Here is a 15,859-nt window from a genome sequence, read left to right as displayed (position 1 = left end):
TTATCACAGTACTGTACTGCGACCCCAGTGTCCATAGGCAACAGTGGATTTAGAGTGCCGACTGTTTAATGAAGAAACATGTCATTTTTGCTTTTTTTCATTTTGTTGTATTAAAGTTTGTAACCCGGAAGTCCAAGGTTCAACTCTAAAGAGTTGGGTTCTATGAACGCATGTTATTCCTACTCCGGCCCTATGATTTTTTTTATTCGCTGTCTTTTTGGAACATATAGTTCGTGTTAAATATTTGTCATCCACGACAACAGCGTATTATCCTAACCTACCCATTCACTTGTTCATGATAAAGAAAACACAGAGAGCATAGTTTATGCGCGATGACCATTCCAGACATTGCAACTTGCTGTTTGTTCACGGGTGTCAATTTTGAACAGGTACCGCGCAGACCCACTGACAATAATACAATCTGAATTGTTCGACAGACACCTATTACTTTGACGTATCCATACACTAGAAGGTTTTGTCGGTTCGCGCAGAGCCTGCTCTGTACGGAAGACCGTGAACACACAATACGTTAATATTTGGGGCCGTCGTGCACACACGCCCCCCTCCGAGCAGTGATGGCGTACTCGGATTGGTGGACACTACAACAAATAAACCGGGGCTGACGTTTTAGTCTAGAATTAGGTACGGGCGGGAAACCTAATATTTTAAATTCAAATGTATCTACGGATGGAGGGAAATAGAAACTCGAAAGCATAAGAAGTTTGTTCGGGGGTTCACCTAGTGTGGTAGCCACTTGCGTCGTCTTATTTGCGTACTTTGTTTTGTGAAACAGAAATGTCACACCATCCCCATCAAAATAAAAAGTAGCGACAGGGTACCGTTCAGTAATATGGAACAACACCGCATCTTATTAGCGAATCTGTTACACCGAAAAAGGTGAGAAATGGCATTCTTAAACACTGCGTCGGCTGCGAACCACACACAGTTTTACAGTAAAATAAATTGTACGTTGACTTTATCATCACTTCCTTCTTACGTTTAGCCCTTAATGAAACTTTACTTTTCATTCTTACTCAGATTATCTGTACCCTAAAACAACATATACACTCTTAAACTGTTGTCAAAATGATGAAATTTCATTAAAAAAAAAAAAAAAAACATCAATGCATTCATTTTTTTTTTTAATTATTTCAATTCAGTTCGGCTACCTCTGTAAAAATAAGACCCATCACTTATTGCACCAGTGGGGTGACAAACACACAAATATATAATTACAGCAACAGATTGCAAAGCCATCAGGAAAATAATGGGGAAAAAAAATCAGTTTGTTCTGACAGATTATCATCTTGAAAAAAAGATGTACACAATCAGTGAACTGTGGTATACAATACCAAAAAAAAGAAAACAATTTTACTCTATTTTCAATGGAGTTTATAGACAATTGCCTTAAAGACTAAATACAAAGAAAGGCCACTAGCATTTTTTTTTAAACAAGTCACCAGTATAAAATTTAAAAGTGATCATACATAACCTTAAAATTATACAGCAATTTGGAGCTTCTTACATGACTATTATGGAGATTATCCTTTTGTTTGACAGCAGCTGAATCAAATACCCAGTGGCAATATGGCACAGAGCACAGAGTATAAACTAAGGATATTCTCAGACATTGCACTCATTGTCTCTGACAACACATTGCATTCGTGTCTGCGCCCAAAATCAAGAAAGGCACTTTTCTTCCAGAAGACATCAGCTTTCACTGGCTGCAGTCAAAGCTGTGCTGTTTCGCCCACGACGTGAAAGTTGAAACAGTGATTGCACACTCGGACTGGCGTCTGCTGGCCAAAGCGTGGAAGGGGAGCCTCCTTGGGTGAACAACGTGAACAGAAGATCTGAGCACAAGAGGAAGTCAAAAGATTAGGGAAGGGGAAAAAAAAACATCTGTTCTGACCATTTTTTATAAACAGCAGTATACATGCAAAGGCACTCATGTACCCAAATTACATTAAATGCTTACCACCACACAGTGAAAATACTGACCCATGCCACAAACACTACAGGTTGTCCCGTCATTTTAATGGGCTTTGAAATATCATGAAACAAAACTTCTAAATAGACATGTCATGTTTGACTGTGTCAGACCAGAAGCTAAGAAATGAGCACAGCATATGATTCCAAGCTTGTCTTTTGGCAGGGACATCTACAAATTAATCAGCAATAAATTAGTACAGACTATAAAGAAAAACAAAGACCCGGTCTTTCTGCTGTTGTTACATCACTCAGTGCATGTGCACAAATTAGATTCATGGTATGGAATTTCTTCTACTTATTGAATTAATTTAGCTAAATTATTATTTATTTTTATGCTTCATGTCCACTGCCCATTGCACATTGCGGGAAATGGATAAATGCTGTAAAATGGAACGAAGGCAGTCAGGTAAGAGAACAGGTTGGCCTTCCTTCGGTTACGCACCTTCCCGCAGCTCCTGCAGTGGTGTCGGCGCCGCAGCAGGGTGAAAGGGGCCTGGCAGGCGGTGCAGTGGTCACAGGCACTGTCCGGGACCCACACAGGGGGACCTGTTCATCCAGAGACGTCAGGGGGGGGGAGGAAGGTGGAACAGGAGAGAGAGGTGTAAAAGGAGAGACACCGAGCAACCTTCAAAGCAACCTTGGAATGCTTGCAAAAAATTTAAAATAAGGGAAAGACTTTTAGCCGTGCCTTACATTACACTACTGTAATTTAGCAGATTCTCTTATCCAGAGTGACTTGCATAGATTACAATTTTATACACATTATCCATTTATACAGCTTAATATTTATTGAGGCATTTTTGGGTTAAGTACTTTGCCCAAGGGTACAGCAGCAGTGCCCCAGTGGGGAATCAAACCAACAATGAGCCCTGCTTCTTAGCACTATGCTACACTGCTGCCCCTTTTATTGAAGACAGAGAACAAATGAATTATTCTGCTCATTCTGTGAACAGATAATGGACAGATGTCAGCAGGATGGCATTCTAAGAGGACAGATGTAGTAAAGGTAGATGGGCACCAAGATCTAAGGTAGAAGGAAACTGATGTGGTTCAAAGGAGGAGGGCATGGGTAAGATTGATAAAAGGAGACAATTCTGTTGGTCTGAGAATAGAAGCATTTACCAACATGGCCAGATTCATAATCTTCACAGTTTTGTGAACAAAGATTAACACTAATACATCTGTATGGCTGAGCTTTCCTCTTAACGTATTTGTGGAGTTTCCACTTCACTGCAAAATTACTTTTTGCGTATTTGAAGGTCTACTTAAACCGATCCAATGAGAAATGCACCCTCCTTTGTTTCAGGAGAGGAGCTGTTAGACTAATCAAAAAGGAGTGGAGTGGAAGATTAGACGACGAACAGCTGAGAGATTTTAAAAATGAAGGATCTGGTGATACAAAGTTTTAATAAGAGGTAATAAGGAGAGAGAAAGTAGGGTGTGATGTTGTGGAAAAGTGAAGAGGAAGGTTCAGACAGCAGAAAGGACACATGACAGAAATCCAGTTTGTCAAGAAAATGAGTAAGACCAGGCAGCTGATAAATGTCAATGATAAGAGAAAGGCAGCACAGAAAGAGAGCGACAGGGTGTCAGACAAGGGGGGTGACAATGAGATGGTGGCTGACCCATTCCACCACCATGACAAGAACGGGAAGGAAGAGTGAGACCAAATAAAGACAAGTAAAGGCTGGAAATCTGACATGGAGATCACTGAATCATTCCTCTGCATTCAGACTTTTGTGGACAGAACATTGCTGCTTCTGCACATCAATGAAGAGACTGCCATGGAGTTGCATAGGGAAATAGGAAAGTTTTTTTCTGTATGCTCTACTGCTCATCGGCTGTTGTGTTTCCAGAAATGAAGGAAAGAAAAACACTTTGAAAGGTAGGGACTCAGACCATCCTATTTTAGACAATCTATGCATCTAGGTGAGGAAGCAGCCATATTTTCTGCAAAAGTATGAATGCACAGTTTCACTCTCCTGCATAGTCCCCTTTATACATTATATAAAAATGACCTTCATAATAGTTGGAAATATTTATGACTACATCTTACAATTGTACATGATGTCATTACATTGTACTTTTGCATAAGGAGTACACCTTTCACCTCTTTGCATTTGTGTGATACAGTAACAGTTATGGGGACAGAAATTCCATGGTTTGTTCCTGCTCCACACAACAGTATCAACACTTTTATTCTGAATTTCAAAGAAGAGCCAGAACAATAGGTGTGATTTTAAAAGTCAGATAATCTTTGCTGGAAGCCAAGTGGCTATCCCAAAGTCCACTTGTGATAAGAGGGATTCATGTGGAGGAAAAGAAAGATGAAGGGAGAGAGAATTAAGATTATGTTAGAATAAAGCCCTTGTTTAAGGGAGAAGAAAACAAGATGAGGAGCAAACTTGATTGGAACATGCAAAGTGAAGAGGAACCAGGTGGAGGATCACATTTCTCCTCTAGTCAGCTCTCTTCTTGATAAGCCTCTACAGATTGACTCCCTGGGGTCTTCCCAATTTAAGCACTGTTAACTTTGGTACTTCATGCTGGTGCAAGAAATCTGCCACACAGCAATACAGGCCATCTTGACAGAGGTGGAACGCCACTAAGAATTTATGTCCACCGAAAATCATGGCACCCAGCTGCGAATGATTAATAAGTGGCATGGTCAAGATTATACAAGCTTACACAATCAAGAAAATACTTTTTTTCTCTCAACACCATAACGGGGAAAAGTAAAGAATATATACAAACACACACCCTAAATCAAACACATACCCAGCCAAAAATCAAAACAGGCAAGAACACAATTCCCTTACCTCCAGCATTGCCCGTTCTGGACACTCCTCTGTTCAGATCCTCACACAGTTCACAATCTTCCTGACTGGGGCGAGGGCCTTCCTCCCCCCGCCTCACCTCCTCTTCCTCCATCACTGGAATCAGAGAAAAGCAATAGGTGGTGTAACAGTGCAATATGACACACTGTGGTCATGTGTCATGTGGAAAAACTCACACTGAGCTGCCAGGCTCAGAATACTAAGTGAAAAGAAGGCTAGTCCCCTCACAGCTGTAACTGTATTAATGGGTTTTAGAGAAGGCCTGGTATATTTAAAGGAGTCATTTAAAATATTTAAAGAAAACAGACCTTTTAAATGAGGAAAGAAACATAATATGTATTGCAAAGTGTTTCTATGGTGTTTTCCCATTTGCCATTTTAGAGACTGATTTTACAGCAAAATAACTGCCATTATAGTTCACGATTATGATACAAAAGAATGGAAGCCGGTTAGCATCACTAAAATTGGACTGGAAGAGACACAGAGCACCACTGCTGGAATTTAAGATGACATATGCTTACATTTATTCTGGATGTTGGATCCCTCTGAATCATCTCTAGAGACAATAAGTTCAAACACGCACTTCAAAATCGCTCGCATGTCACTGGCAAAGTTTGTCTGAAGTTGGTCAGCAACTCCTGTAGGCAGAAAAGTTTTTACTCACAACAAAAAGAAAACAATTCTACTTCAAGAGGTTTCAGGTGCAAACTGTGAAATGAGGGTTACAATTCTCTCCACAGTAACCATAATGTTTTAAAGCAAAAAGAACTCTTCTAATCAGGAGCATTACAGATAAATATATGTCAAAATTACAGCAATTAAATTAATACTCATTTTAAACAAGTGATAATAACATAAATTAAATGATAATAAATAATAAAATAAACAAATAGTAAACAAGCAAATAAAAGGATTGCAATAGTAAATAAAATAAGAGTTACTTCAAATCTTCAGGTATAGGACTGTTACAGGAAGGCAAAAGTATCAAAAATGCATAGTAAATATTGAAATTAAATACGTTAATGTAATATTTTATTGAACTCTCCATATGCTACAGATTTACCATGTCATTAGTGACCGACATTTAGTGAATTCTGCAATACCATTGCCCCAGAGGGAGATATTAAAGTAATTCACTCTACAATCATTGTATTATAGAGAAGACTCTTGCAGGAGATTCAATGCCCTGCACAAAAAAACTATTAAAAACTATTAAAAAACAGCAACAATGTGATAAGTGAGGGGGTGGCGTGCAGTTACCTGAAATGCAGACAAAGAGTCGGTGAATCATGTCGTTGCTGCTGCTGTAGCGTGCCCGCAAGTCTGTTCTCAGTATGTCTCTCCCACCAGCCTGGCCAGCACTGTGCCCATGCCCACTGGCAACACAGACAAAGGCAATTTATGACCCCCACATACTGCCATAGAGAGAAAAATATCAAAGGAGGAAATTATCAAAAGCACCCGCTGCCCCCTCAACACCCTCCCGCCTCATTCCCACACGGAACAAGGGCCTGACAGTGGAGGTGAAGCCAGCCGTAAAGCACTCGCTCACGAAGGACCGGCCGCTTCAAAAGGCCCATCATTAAAGCTGGGGCATTGGGCTTCTCACAAACAGCGCCCATCCCCACGCAGGCTGGAGTAGCTAAAGCCTCATTAAAACCTCTCTCACACACATGCCAGTCTCAAAGGCTCCCTGCCTTGCTCTCAAGCCCAAAGCCCTTCACTGCTTACACTCGTCAGTTTGAGCCTGCCGAGTTTCCATGGACGGTGGTGTGTATGTGTATGTGTGTGTGTGTCTTTTCCTCAGCCATTTGCTATCACGCTGGTTTACCTTCTGCCGTCTCTGCTGTGGTGGTGTGATGTGGCGCCGGGGGCCGACTGCCCGCAGTGCCAGCTCTGTCTCATCATCCTCTGCCTCCACTGGCGCTCTGCACCAGAGCCGCCGACGCCTGGCTCTGCCGGAGCGCGGTAGTAATAGCACCGCTCCCTGACCGGGGCGGGCGGACCGGCGGTACAGCCGGCCTGCTCCCCGGGACGCGGCCCGGCTGCGCACTCCGCCTGGGGCTTGGGGCCGGAGCACAGGGCTGCAGCTGATGGCCGGTGCTGGGCCAGCTCCTCGGGTTGGGGACTGGAATGCACACACCGAGACCCAGGAAGCAGACCCTCCGGCCTGTCGGGAGACAGCCTGGGCTGCCCGGGACTATGGACTGCTGCCTGGCTGTCAGGCAGGGCAGCGCTGTGGGGGCACAGTTCGCTCTCAGGGCACGGCGAGGGACAAAGAGGGCCAGAGAACGGGCGCGGGCTACGAAACGTTCTGTGCCTGGACTCCCCGCAGTCCCCGGCCCTCGTCGGTTCATAGTCAACTGGGGAGCTGCTGACTTGCGTTGACTGCAGAGCTCCACCAGAGGGGGGTGAAGAGCGCAGAAGTTCGCTGGACTCTGCCGTGCAGAGGCTCTTCTCCAGGATGTAGAGCTCCTCCTTGGTCAGAATGCGTAACAGGTCCCTGTGCAGAAGACATGGTGAGACCAGCGAGCTTCTCTACGTTACTCTAGGTTAGACAGGCTAGAAAGACCAGGACACCTCAAGCTCACCTTATCTTCTGCAGTAGGGTGAAGAAAGGGCTGAAGAGGCTGGACATACCCTCTGACCCATTCTGGAGGTTCAAAGGCCCATCAGGAAAGATCAACAGGCCACTGCAGAGAGTATGATGAAAGATTGGTTAACTCTAGGCACCCTCTTTACCTATGCTATTTTGCATTCAGAATGGTCTTAAAGCAACCAATGATAAAACAGTCCTTTCAATAAAAATGGCAAGAACAGTTCATATTGACTTTAACTGATTCCCTGGACCTTTTGGCCTCCATTGCCTCAGAGTAAGAGAATGTTATTGCAGGATCCACTCAGGCAGCCCGTGAGGGGATGAATCAGTGGCACTATCATACAAAGGACTGATTCTTCTATTTACACTCAAAAAAGACACTTTTCTACCACAGAAAGCAAATGTCGCAAAAGACTCACCAGATTATGGCAAGCCTTGGGATGGTGAACATGACAAGCGGCTCATAGCCATCAATCAACTCCTGGTTTAAGTATCCCAGTTTGAGCGCTCTGTAAAAGGTAAAGTGAGAGAAAGGACACTAAGCGTGGAGATGTCCTCTAAATTTTGGACACATTTTGGGATGGCTGTAACTGGTTCCGTAAGTACTTTTTACCCTCTGAGAACGGTGTTTTACTGACCTGTCGACGGTCTCACAGAACAATACTACGATTTCCTGCTGCTTTTGTAGCTCCTCTGCAGACTTCACTGGGATCAATGTGGAAACATAGCTGTAGAAAGCGAGCCAATGTTCAACACACCATCCCACTCTCATGCCTTTCTCAAGATCACAAATGAAGGAGGAAAGATGTGAAGGAGAACAGCTGTACTTGGCATTGCAAGAACGGGACCTTGCTGAAAGTTAAACTATAACATGTTTATATGTGTTGCAGCTACATTATATACATATACACACACAAGCTGTATTCAGAGACATTAATTCTCTGCTCATAAAGAAATGCTGGGTTCATTCTTTCCGTACATAAAACAGCAAATGACAAATTGCAAAAGGTATGGTACAAAACGCTTGCTTCTTAATCACAGACAACTGTTACAGCATGTCCATCCAAGACTGACAGCAGGGAGAGGCAAATACCTGAGCTCAAACTGGGAGAAGGCAGAGTCGTAGCGCAGGAGGGCCTCTTTGACTGCGGGCGTGTAGCTGTGGGTGTCGACCAGGCTCTGCTCCCTCAGCTGCAGCCTCACCTCCTCCAGGCACTGCAGCATCCTCTCTGCCAAAGGGCGTAGCAGCAGCCCCTCTGACTCACGCACTTCCAGAAAGGAGCCTGCCGAAAGGCACTGCCCACGCCCCAGAGAGTCATTAGCACACAGAGCACCGGGAATACCCCCCGCCCCACAACCTGAACTCTACGCTTCAGAAATGTTCCCCTTTGGCAGTATCTTACGTCAGCAGTGCTCTACCATGCATGCTTGTGCTGACTGGCCACAATGAATGGAGCCATTTAAATAACAAATTTAAGTAGTAGTAGTCAGAGTGAGTATTCATGAAGTCAAAAGTGGGACAAGTCATCTTATGCAATCAGTGACTCATCGACTTTAACCTGAGTTCTGTCATTAAGAGTAACATCTGATTGCTTCATAAAAGCCAAGTGATCGACAATGCGTTTTAGCTACAAGCACTGAGGGGTTCATGATACCTCAGCCTTCCATCGCTACTTAGCAATAGCAACATGCTACCTGCAACATGAGTCAACAAGTGTCTCTCTGTGACTTTTAAACCTCACCTCAGCAGCGAACCACAGCTGCACGCCCAGGTTCTCGTGCAGGATCTCATCTGGAAACTTGACGTGGTAGTCGCGACTTTGCCTCTGTGTTGGGATGCAGTCCTCCATCACAAGCTCAATGGAGCGCAGCATTTGATCCTGATGCACAAAGAACAATAGGTACAGTTTCATGACATTCATTTAGCAGACGCTCTTACCCAGAATGACTTCCAGCACAATAGAACATAAGTGTATCCATTCAAGTTGAATGAGCAGCAGTGTCAGACCAGGCTAACAACACACCCAAACCAGTGAGGGTGAGCATAACACCATTCAATCCCTACCACAAGTTAGCCTGTCCAACCTGACTAGACAAGGGAAGCCAAGTATATTACCATATACTACCTACTAACCATATACATATCATTAACACCACATGTTTGTTCAAAGGAGGCTCTGTCCCACTGCGCTGATGGCTTGCACTAACAGTGGTTTCTCAGAGCTGTCGCGGCCCCAGATAACACTGCACAGAGCGAGGACTGCGGCTGGGTTACCTGGCTCACTCGCAGCCGATTCAGCAGCACCAGGTATTTCTGGGGGTCCTTCCGCAGGTCAACCGCGTTGAGCTCCACCGTCACGCGTGTCACCTCTTCATCCGCGAAGTAAAACCTGGCCAGAGGGTGGCTGTCGGACCTCTGAAGATAAGAGAAGTTTCCTCTCTTTAACGCACATTTCAACCCATTTAGGACTCACTTTGAGACCCTACCCACAGCTCAAGAATGAATAATGGATATGCAAAAAATTATTAAAAATGGAATCCAATCAATCTGTACCTTCATGGATGCAAACAAGTGTGTGAAATCCAACCACCTATTAATCAGTTTTTGTTCATTTCATTGCCTTTGCCAGGCCTGCTGTAGTACAAAGTGAAGACTGAGGAAGGTAATAGCTACAGAGGGTGCCCCTCTGGTAGTGATTCATATACTATTCACTAGTATGGGCTCTACACAGCAACTGGACTGCTTTACAACCCACTGCCATATATCTGCAGTTGCCTTCTCCTCATACTCCAAGGCTATCCCTTTTTCCAACCAACCAATTTGCTAAGCTGCCACTTTTCTCCATTTTGTTGCATGATCTGTCTCTTCTCGGTTTTCACTAGGCCAGGACATTGGACATTGATAATATTCAACTAATTTCAAATTATTTCAGAAAAGTCATTTTTGAGCACCATGGTGGGAAAACCCTGGAATTTACATTCTGCTTCTTTTAAAAACTAAAATTTCTTGTGATGTCACTAACATACCAGACAATTTTGTGACGAACAATGATGATCAAGAATAAAAATAATGATGATCAAGACAGAGCCTTGTCGGTTCCTGGATATACCATGAACTAAAGTTGTCTCATTTTTTTTTCATGAATTTTATAAGTTCTGGACCGTGCCTTGATTTAAGACAGAGCAGTGAATTATGATTCTAGTAGATTGTATTCACTTCTTAAATTCTGGATGAATAATATTGTGTTCCAGATTTTCTGTACCACATTCTGTACCACAAGAACTCAATTCATAAATCAGTAAACAGCATAAAAATATATTTCAACTTTTAGGTAAAGAGTTCTGGGAGCTACAGAGTGTGCCTTCTTTTAATGGAAACCATCGCCTCAACGTCAGTGACTGTACTTTCTTAACTGAGTGCAAGCCCAGACGTGTCCTCTACGTCTCTGTGTTGTCTTGCACAAGCCATCAGATGAGAGGGATCGGAATGTAATTACACAGGCCTTGGCCTATCCCTGTGGCTTTTCTCAGGATCAAAAATCGTATTCCGGGGAACTGACATGGTGTGAACATACAGATCAAGAAGCAGGCCTGTTAGATCACCCTGTAATTTGGACAGCTTTTGAGCAGGTGATCATGTGGTCACAGCCCAACTAAAGCCAGGGTCACTGACCGTCAATGTCATCATCAGTGACTTTATAGTGGGGGAAGTGTAACCTATAATTATCGTCGCTAAATGGCACATGATGCTATGGTAATGGATTGCAAGAAGCAGCAGAATAAAGGGTGTGAGTATGGTCTCCTATAAATATATACTTCTCATCACATGAGCACAGTAAGCACATATTTCCTGATGTACCCTCCATAATGTAATCTAAAAAAACAGGAAGACTGGAAGTTGGAACTTCAAAAATGAATTCATAAAATCATGAGTGAAAAGAGTTAAGAGACTGGCACCTAAGATGATTTGAAGCTGCTCATCACTGAGAAACAGAATTAAATCAACAATAACTTTACTCAAGTAGTAAGGCTGTATTCACTCAAAATGTAAAATTAAAATATAAAAGATACCATTCCTTTCAAAGGCGGTGGTAAAAAGTGTCAGAAATTAAGTGGTCAGATCTAACTGTTCAGACAGGCTTAGTGTAGATGTCACTGGCGATTTTAAACTCTTTATGGGTGCTCAAGCACACCTAAATTTCATCTCAGCACCCCTAAATAATAATAATATTATTATTATTATGCTTATCATTTTCTGAAATCATTTTTAGCCCTCCAACGTTAGATTTTGCAAACTTGTCTGTTAAAGACGGGACAAACAATTACAGGTTCAAATGACAATTTAAACAGGTTTATACCATGGCTTGGTTAAATACTCATTTCTGATTGGCTGGAAGAGTGTGCAGTATTTCCCAGTAGATGCACGGTAATAATGCACGGCTATGAAATAGTTTCAGTAAAAGAGGCCTTATCACCGTTTGAAATTAATACGCAAGCTCATTCAACTTTACTGAAGATTCCATTTATAACCGAACGTAACGGCAACATTGTAATAACATTAGATAACGTTACAGTTAAGATAGAGTTTCAACAAAGTGACATCGCCAATACACCGTGACATTTGCCACTTAAAATGGAGAATTTCTCAGAAATAACATTTAACCTTTTTGGCAAGAATGGAGACTTTGAGACTTTAAGCGGACACTGTGTAGCTGGCTATTTCAGAAATTTCTAATTAGTGGGCTAAGTTACTGTAGTTTGAGTAGCCGAAGCCTAGATGTGTAACATGTAGTATTTTTTAGGCTAATATAGTACATTTTAAAATAATTAAATTTTAAAGTTTGGATGTGTCAAGCTAGCTATATGAATGGACTATATTCTGCAGATATGCACATATTGTAATATATATTTTGCTCAAAAATAATAAAATAGTATCCTAATTTAATATGAGTGCTGAATTATTCTTCAGGGTGGTTATGGGGCCGCATCACACCACCCTGTCGTGGTGTTATTCAGTGTTATTTCCACTGAACTGCACTGCCAGTCGTGGTTTACTCCTTACTTATAAAGTGTCTGGTTATACTTCGATGGCGTGAACAGTGTCAAAGAATGTTAGCTGACGTAGCTCGCTAGAGATTATCAGCTAATGTTAGCTTTCTGAGCTAGTCTGCTTGCACAGTTGCCACCTAAGGAGCTAACTGATGCACTTTAGTATTTTAGTTAAAAGTAGTAACAATGTTTCTTATTCTGATAGAAATGGGCTTTATGGTATATTTACTGTACATTTGAACCATTATTATACACTACAATAGACCACCCAACTAATTAGGTTGCTTCTGAAGGTAACATTGTGTACCTAATTGAATTGAGTTTTGCCAAAGTGAAAGGGGTTGAATACTTTTGCAAACAGCATATTCCATTTTTGTGTAAATCTAATGTTACTTACCCATGTTGTTCATTAAAAGTATTATTGTTGTAGATTAAAGTATCATATATCAGGGGGGTTGAACACTTTTGCAAGGCACTGTATGCATATCACATTCTCATTAGGGGCCGAGACCCCCTGAAGGTCTGATCCTAGAATCGCCCCTGGTAGATCTATCACTATAAACTAAACCACTTCATCCGTTTGTGGGTAAGCTGACGGAGCTGTCTCGTAGAAGAATTCAAACAGCATACGAATCAGTCTCATTCCGACAGACAGTTAAGAGCTGTGGATAACCCCTGACTGAGTAAAGGGTTGGCCTAAACAATAAAAGGCTTCCTTAATCTCTCTGTGCAGTCTTCAAATACACCTTTATCACCTGCGTGAACAGGAACACATTGTACCTGGGAGCGTGCAAACACTGCTGCATGTGTGCTCAGCCAAAGGAAGCATCTGTTTACACAGACAGAACTCCCAAATAAAAGAGGAATTAGAGTTCACCAACTTCTGTCCTTTTGAAAAGAAAGCAACACTTAGCAGCAGCACTCTGGTCCTCCTGAATTTGCCCCGCACATCGCAAAACAATTAAGGCCTACTGCAACATCTCTGGTAGATTCTGTTATCAGATTCGTGGCTCCTTGCCATCTAGCAGTATCACCAAAGTACTGCCATATCTTTGGGGGGAGCCGCTCCGTAACTCGCTCTCTCTCAAACTGATTAGTCGCAACCGAAAAGATCTGGGATTAAAAGGGCAATCGTGAGGAGTCACCATGCCGTGCAGCGCACCCGGGGCTCTTTCATATTACTATGGGCCCTTGCAATGATCTTTCGCTAACAAAAGAAATTAATGAGCCAGCTAAACACGGAAGGGGTCCACATTGTTGTACAACTTAAGTGAGCCGGGGGAAAATGACAGACACGTCCAATTCTCTGAAAGCAAATTGCTTACAATTCAGCTAATTGAATAATCAGGGTTTGGTTATTTAATGCAGAATCCTCTCTCGATTCATTGAGGGGCCTTTGAATGCTAGTCTGTTTCAACCCTATTCTCCTGATTTAAGTGATCAAATTCGGTGGTTAACTTCTCCACCTAAAAGCCGTAAAACTGGCGCAGGAACAAACTAGACTACAAAGAAATATTTAATCTTATGACACAACTGCCGTCTCAAAATATAGCATGGCTAAATTAAACAGAACCAATTTAGAGCAAAGACCACTTAGCTACCTGTTGCCACCTCAGAACTTACTTGGTTGTATTGATCAATTACTATGAAATGTACACATAATTTAATACATCTTACTTAAATTAATTAAACTTGATTAAATCAGCTCCAGTGTAGGTAAACTTTCGGGGACTGTTCAAACAGATTATGAGCAGGCCTTGCGATCACGCAAACTGTGTCAAATGCTACATCTAACTAAACCTAAAGAAACTGGTTTGAAAGGCATATGATCAGCTCATTGTTTGTTGCCTTTATCTGAGTAACATAGGCTACTTAAGTCATTCAATTTAAATGAACACAAGCCGGGGGTTAAGAGGCAGGTGATACCACACACAGAGGTGTGGACTTTTGCCTCGTCTGACATGTGACAGATATAAAGTTTAACAAATCTACTTCTAATCTATAGATACTCCCGCTTGAATGTTTGCTTAAACGTCGGCCTTTCTAATCATTATGCCCCCGAAAAGCAGTGTGTTTTCGTGGCTTTTCCCTTGCCATCGCATCGATTTTTTTTTTTCTACTTATGCATTAAGACCAACAGATTAGCACATTCAAAACGCAAACATGTAGCAAACACATAAAACAACCCACACTCCAGTCATCGAGTCTGATGATGAAGCAGTCTACCTACCTACCCACAAGGTTTCAACTGAAACCAGTCAAAGTGAAAATAAAGTGATCTTATCTTTCTTTACCGTGCTAAGGAACCAACTAACTACACACATTTTAAACGGGGGGCTACTTGCTTGTAGACGCCAGCGACATTGTAAACAGAGATACGTTTCCCAATAGCCTAAGTAGTACAGTACTGGAGAATGTTAGCTAAACGAGTTAGCGAATTTATCCACTGAAAGTACGGCTTAAGATCTTACCTTGGGCCTGTTGAGCCAACGTCTCATGAGAGCTGACAACATTTTGTATTTAATTTGACAAAAGTTTGCGAACAAGCAAGTTACATGCTTCCGTTGCCAGTTCTGTGGGTATTCAGATGCCGATGATATTATCGATAGCCTTGCCAGCTAGAGAGTCATTTACTGACAGTCTTAGCTGGGTTTTCCGAAAACTTTTCCTTCAACAAAACTGATTTCCAGTATTAGATCCCCTTTTCTTCAGACAACTTATCCCGTAGCCGACTGTGTCTTTGAACACTGTGTATCCAGTATTGCTCGTCGTGTTTTCTATAATGAGATTTTTTCCTAGGTTCCCTGGTCGTCGCTAGCTCGCTAATCAGCTAGCTATGTCGTCAGGTTGCATACTTCTGCTCTGTCATTTTAGTCAACTTCAAGGCAGACCGCATGTCCCGCAGCAGCAGAGCGTTGAATGTGTTTAAGCTTGCCAATCCTCTCCCTTTTATCGTTAGCTGGATGAATTATTTCCATCAAATGGAATGTAATTCTTTATTTAACGATCTTAGCCTTCTTCGTATACACCTAAATCAAACGAAGTTAACTCTACAAGACAACTTTTTAAAGTAGCCTACAGACGAATCGTGTCTTGTGTTGCTTCATCCGCCTTTGAACTCCTATTGGTAACTTTACAGTACCCCGCCCGCATGCTCGGAAACACTTTTTTCTTCCACGAAGTAAGTTACCAAGGCGATGAGCACATTGGTAGTGATAGATCTTTCAGGTAGCCAACGTCGTTCTACCGATTTTTCAACCTAGGAATTCCTTAAAATCCAAACCAGGTAACATTTCTGCGAATAGTCCCATGTTCAGACTGTTTTCCTTTTCGTTATTCTCTTCTACAATGAGTTTGCTTGCTGTTCCACGCCTGTTAAAAC

The 15,859-nt window shown here is 42.2% G+C and overlaps 1 protein-coding gene across 1 annotated transcript; it reads right to left on the bottom strand.

Annotated features, from left to right (window-relative positions):
- Positions 1-1,125: 1,125 nt before the first annotated feature.
- Positions 1,126-15,810, bottom strand: LOC118791113 (lateral signaling target protein 2 homolog). The gene is made up of 13 exons (XM_036548374.1): positions 14,949-15,810; positions 9,704-9,844; positions 9,171-9,308; positions 8,522-8,724; positions 8,067-8,156; positions 7,848-7,937; positions 7,421-7,522; positions 6,661-7,332; positions 6,090-6,205; positions 5,351-5,467; positions 4,812-4,925; positions 2,435-2,538; positions 1,126-1,853 (listed from the first exon to the last, which is right to left on the bottom strand). Exons 1-13 carry the CDS (start codon positions 14,988-14,990, stop codon positions 1,731-1,733), a joined length of 2,052 nt encoding a protein of 683 aa, XP_036404267.1. The 5' UTR covers positions 14,991-15,810; the 3' UTR covers positions 1,126-1,730.
- Between the last annotated feature and the right edge of the window lie 49 nt (positions 15,811-15,859).

Source organism: Megalops cyprinoides, chromosome 16 (genome assembly GCF_013368585.1).
Source record: "Megalops cyprinoides isolate fMegCyp1 chromosome 16, fMegCyp1.pri, whole genome shotgun sequence".
In the NCBI taxonomy this organism is placed as follows: domain Eukaryota; kingdom Metazoa; phylum Chordata; class Actinopteri; order Elopiformes; family Megalopidae; genus Megalops; species Megalops cyprinoides.
This window is presented reverse-complemented; position numbering and strand designations above follow the sequence as displayed.

Coding starts and splice junctions, on each gene's coding strand:
- LOC118791113 (XM_036548374.1), bottom strand. CDS start 14,990: ATGTTGTCAGCTCTCATGAGACGTTGGCTCAACAGGCCCAAG. Junction 8,157..8,521: donor TTCTCCCAGTTTGAGCTCAG/GTATTTGCCTCT, acceptor CGCTTTCTACAG/CTATGTTTCCACATTGATCC. Junction 1,854..2,434: donor ACTGCAGGAGCTGCGGGAAG/GTGCGTAACCGA, acceptor TCTTGTGCTCAG/ATCTTCTGTTCACGTTGTTC.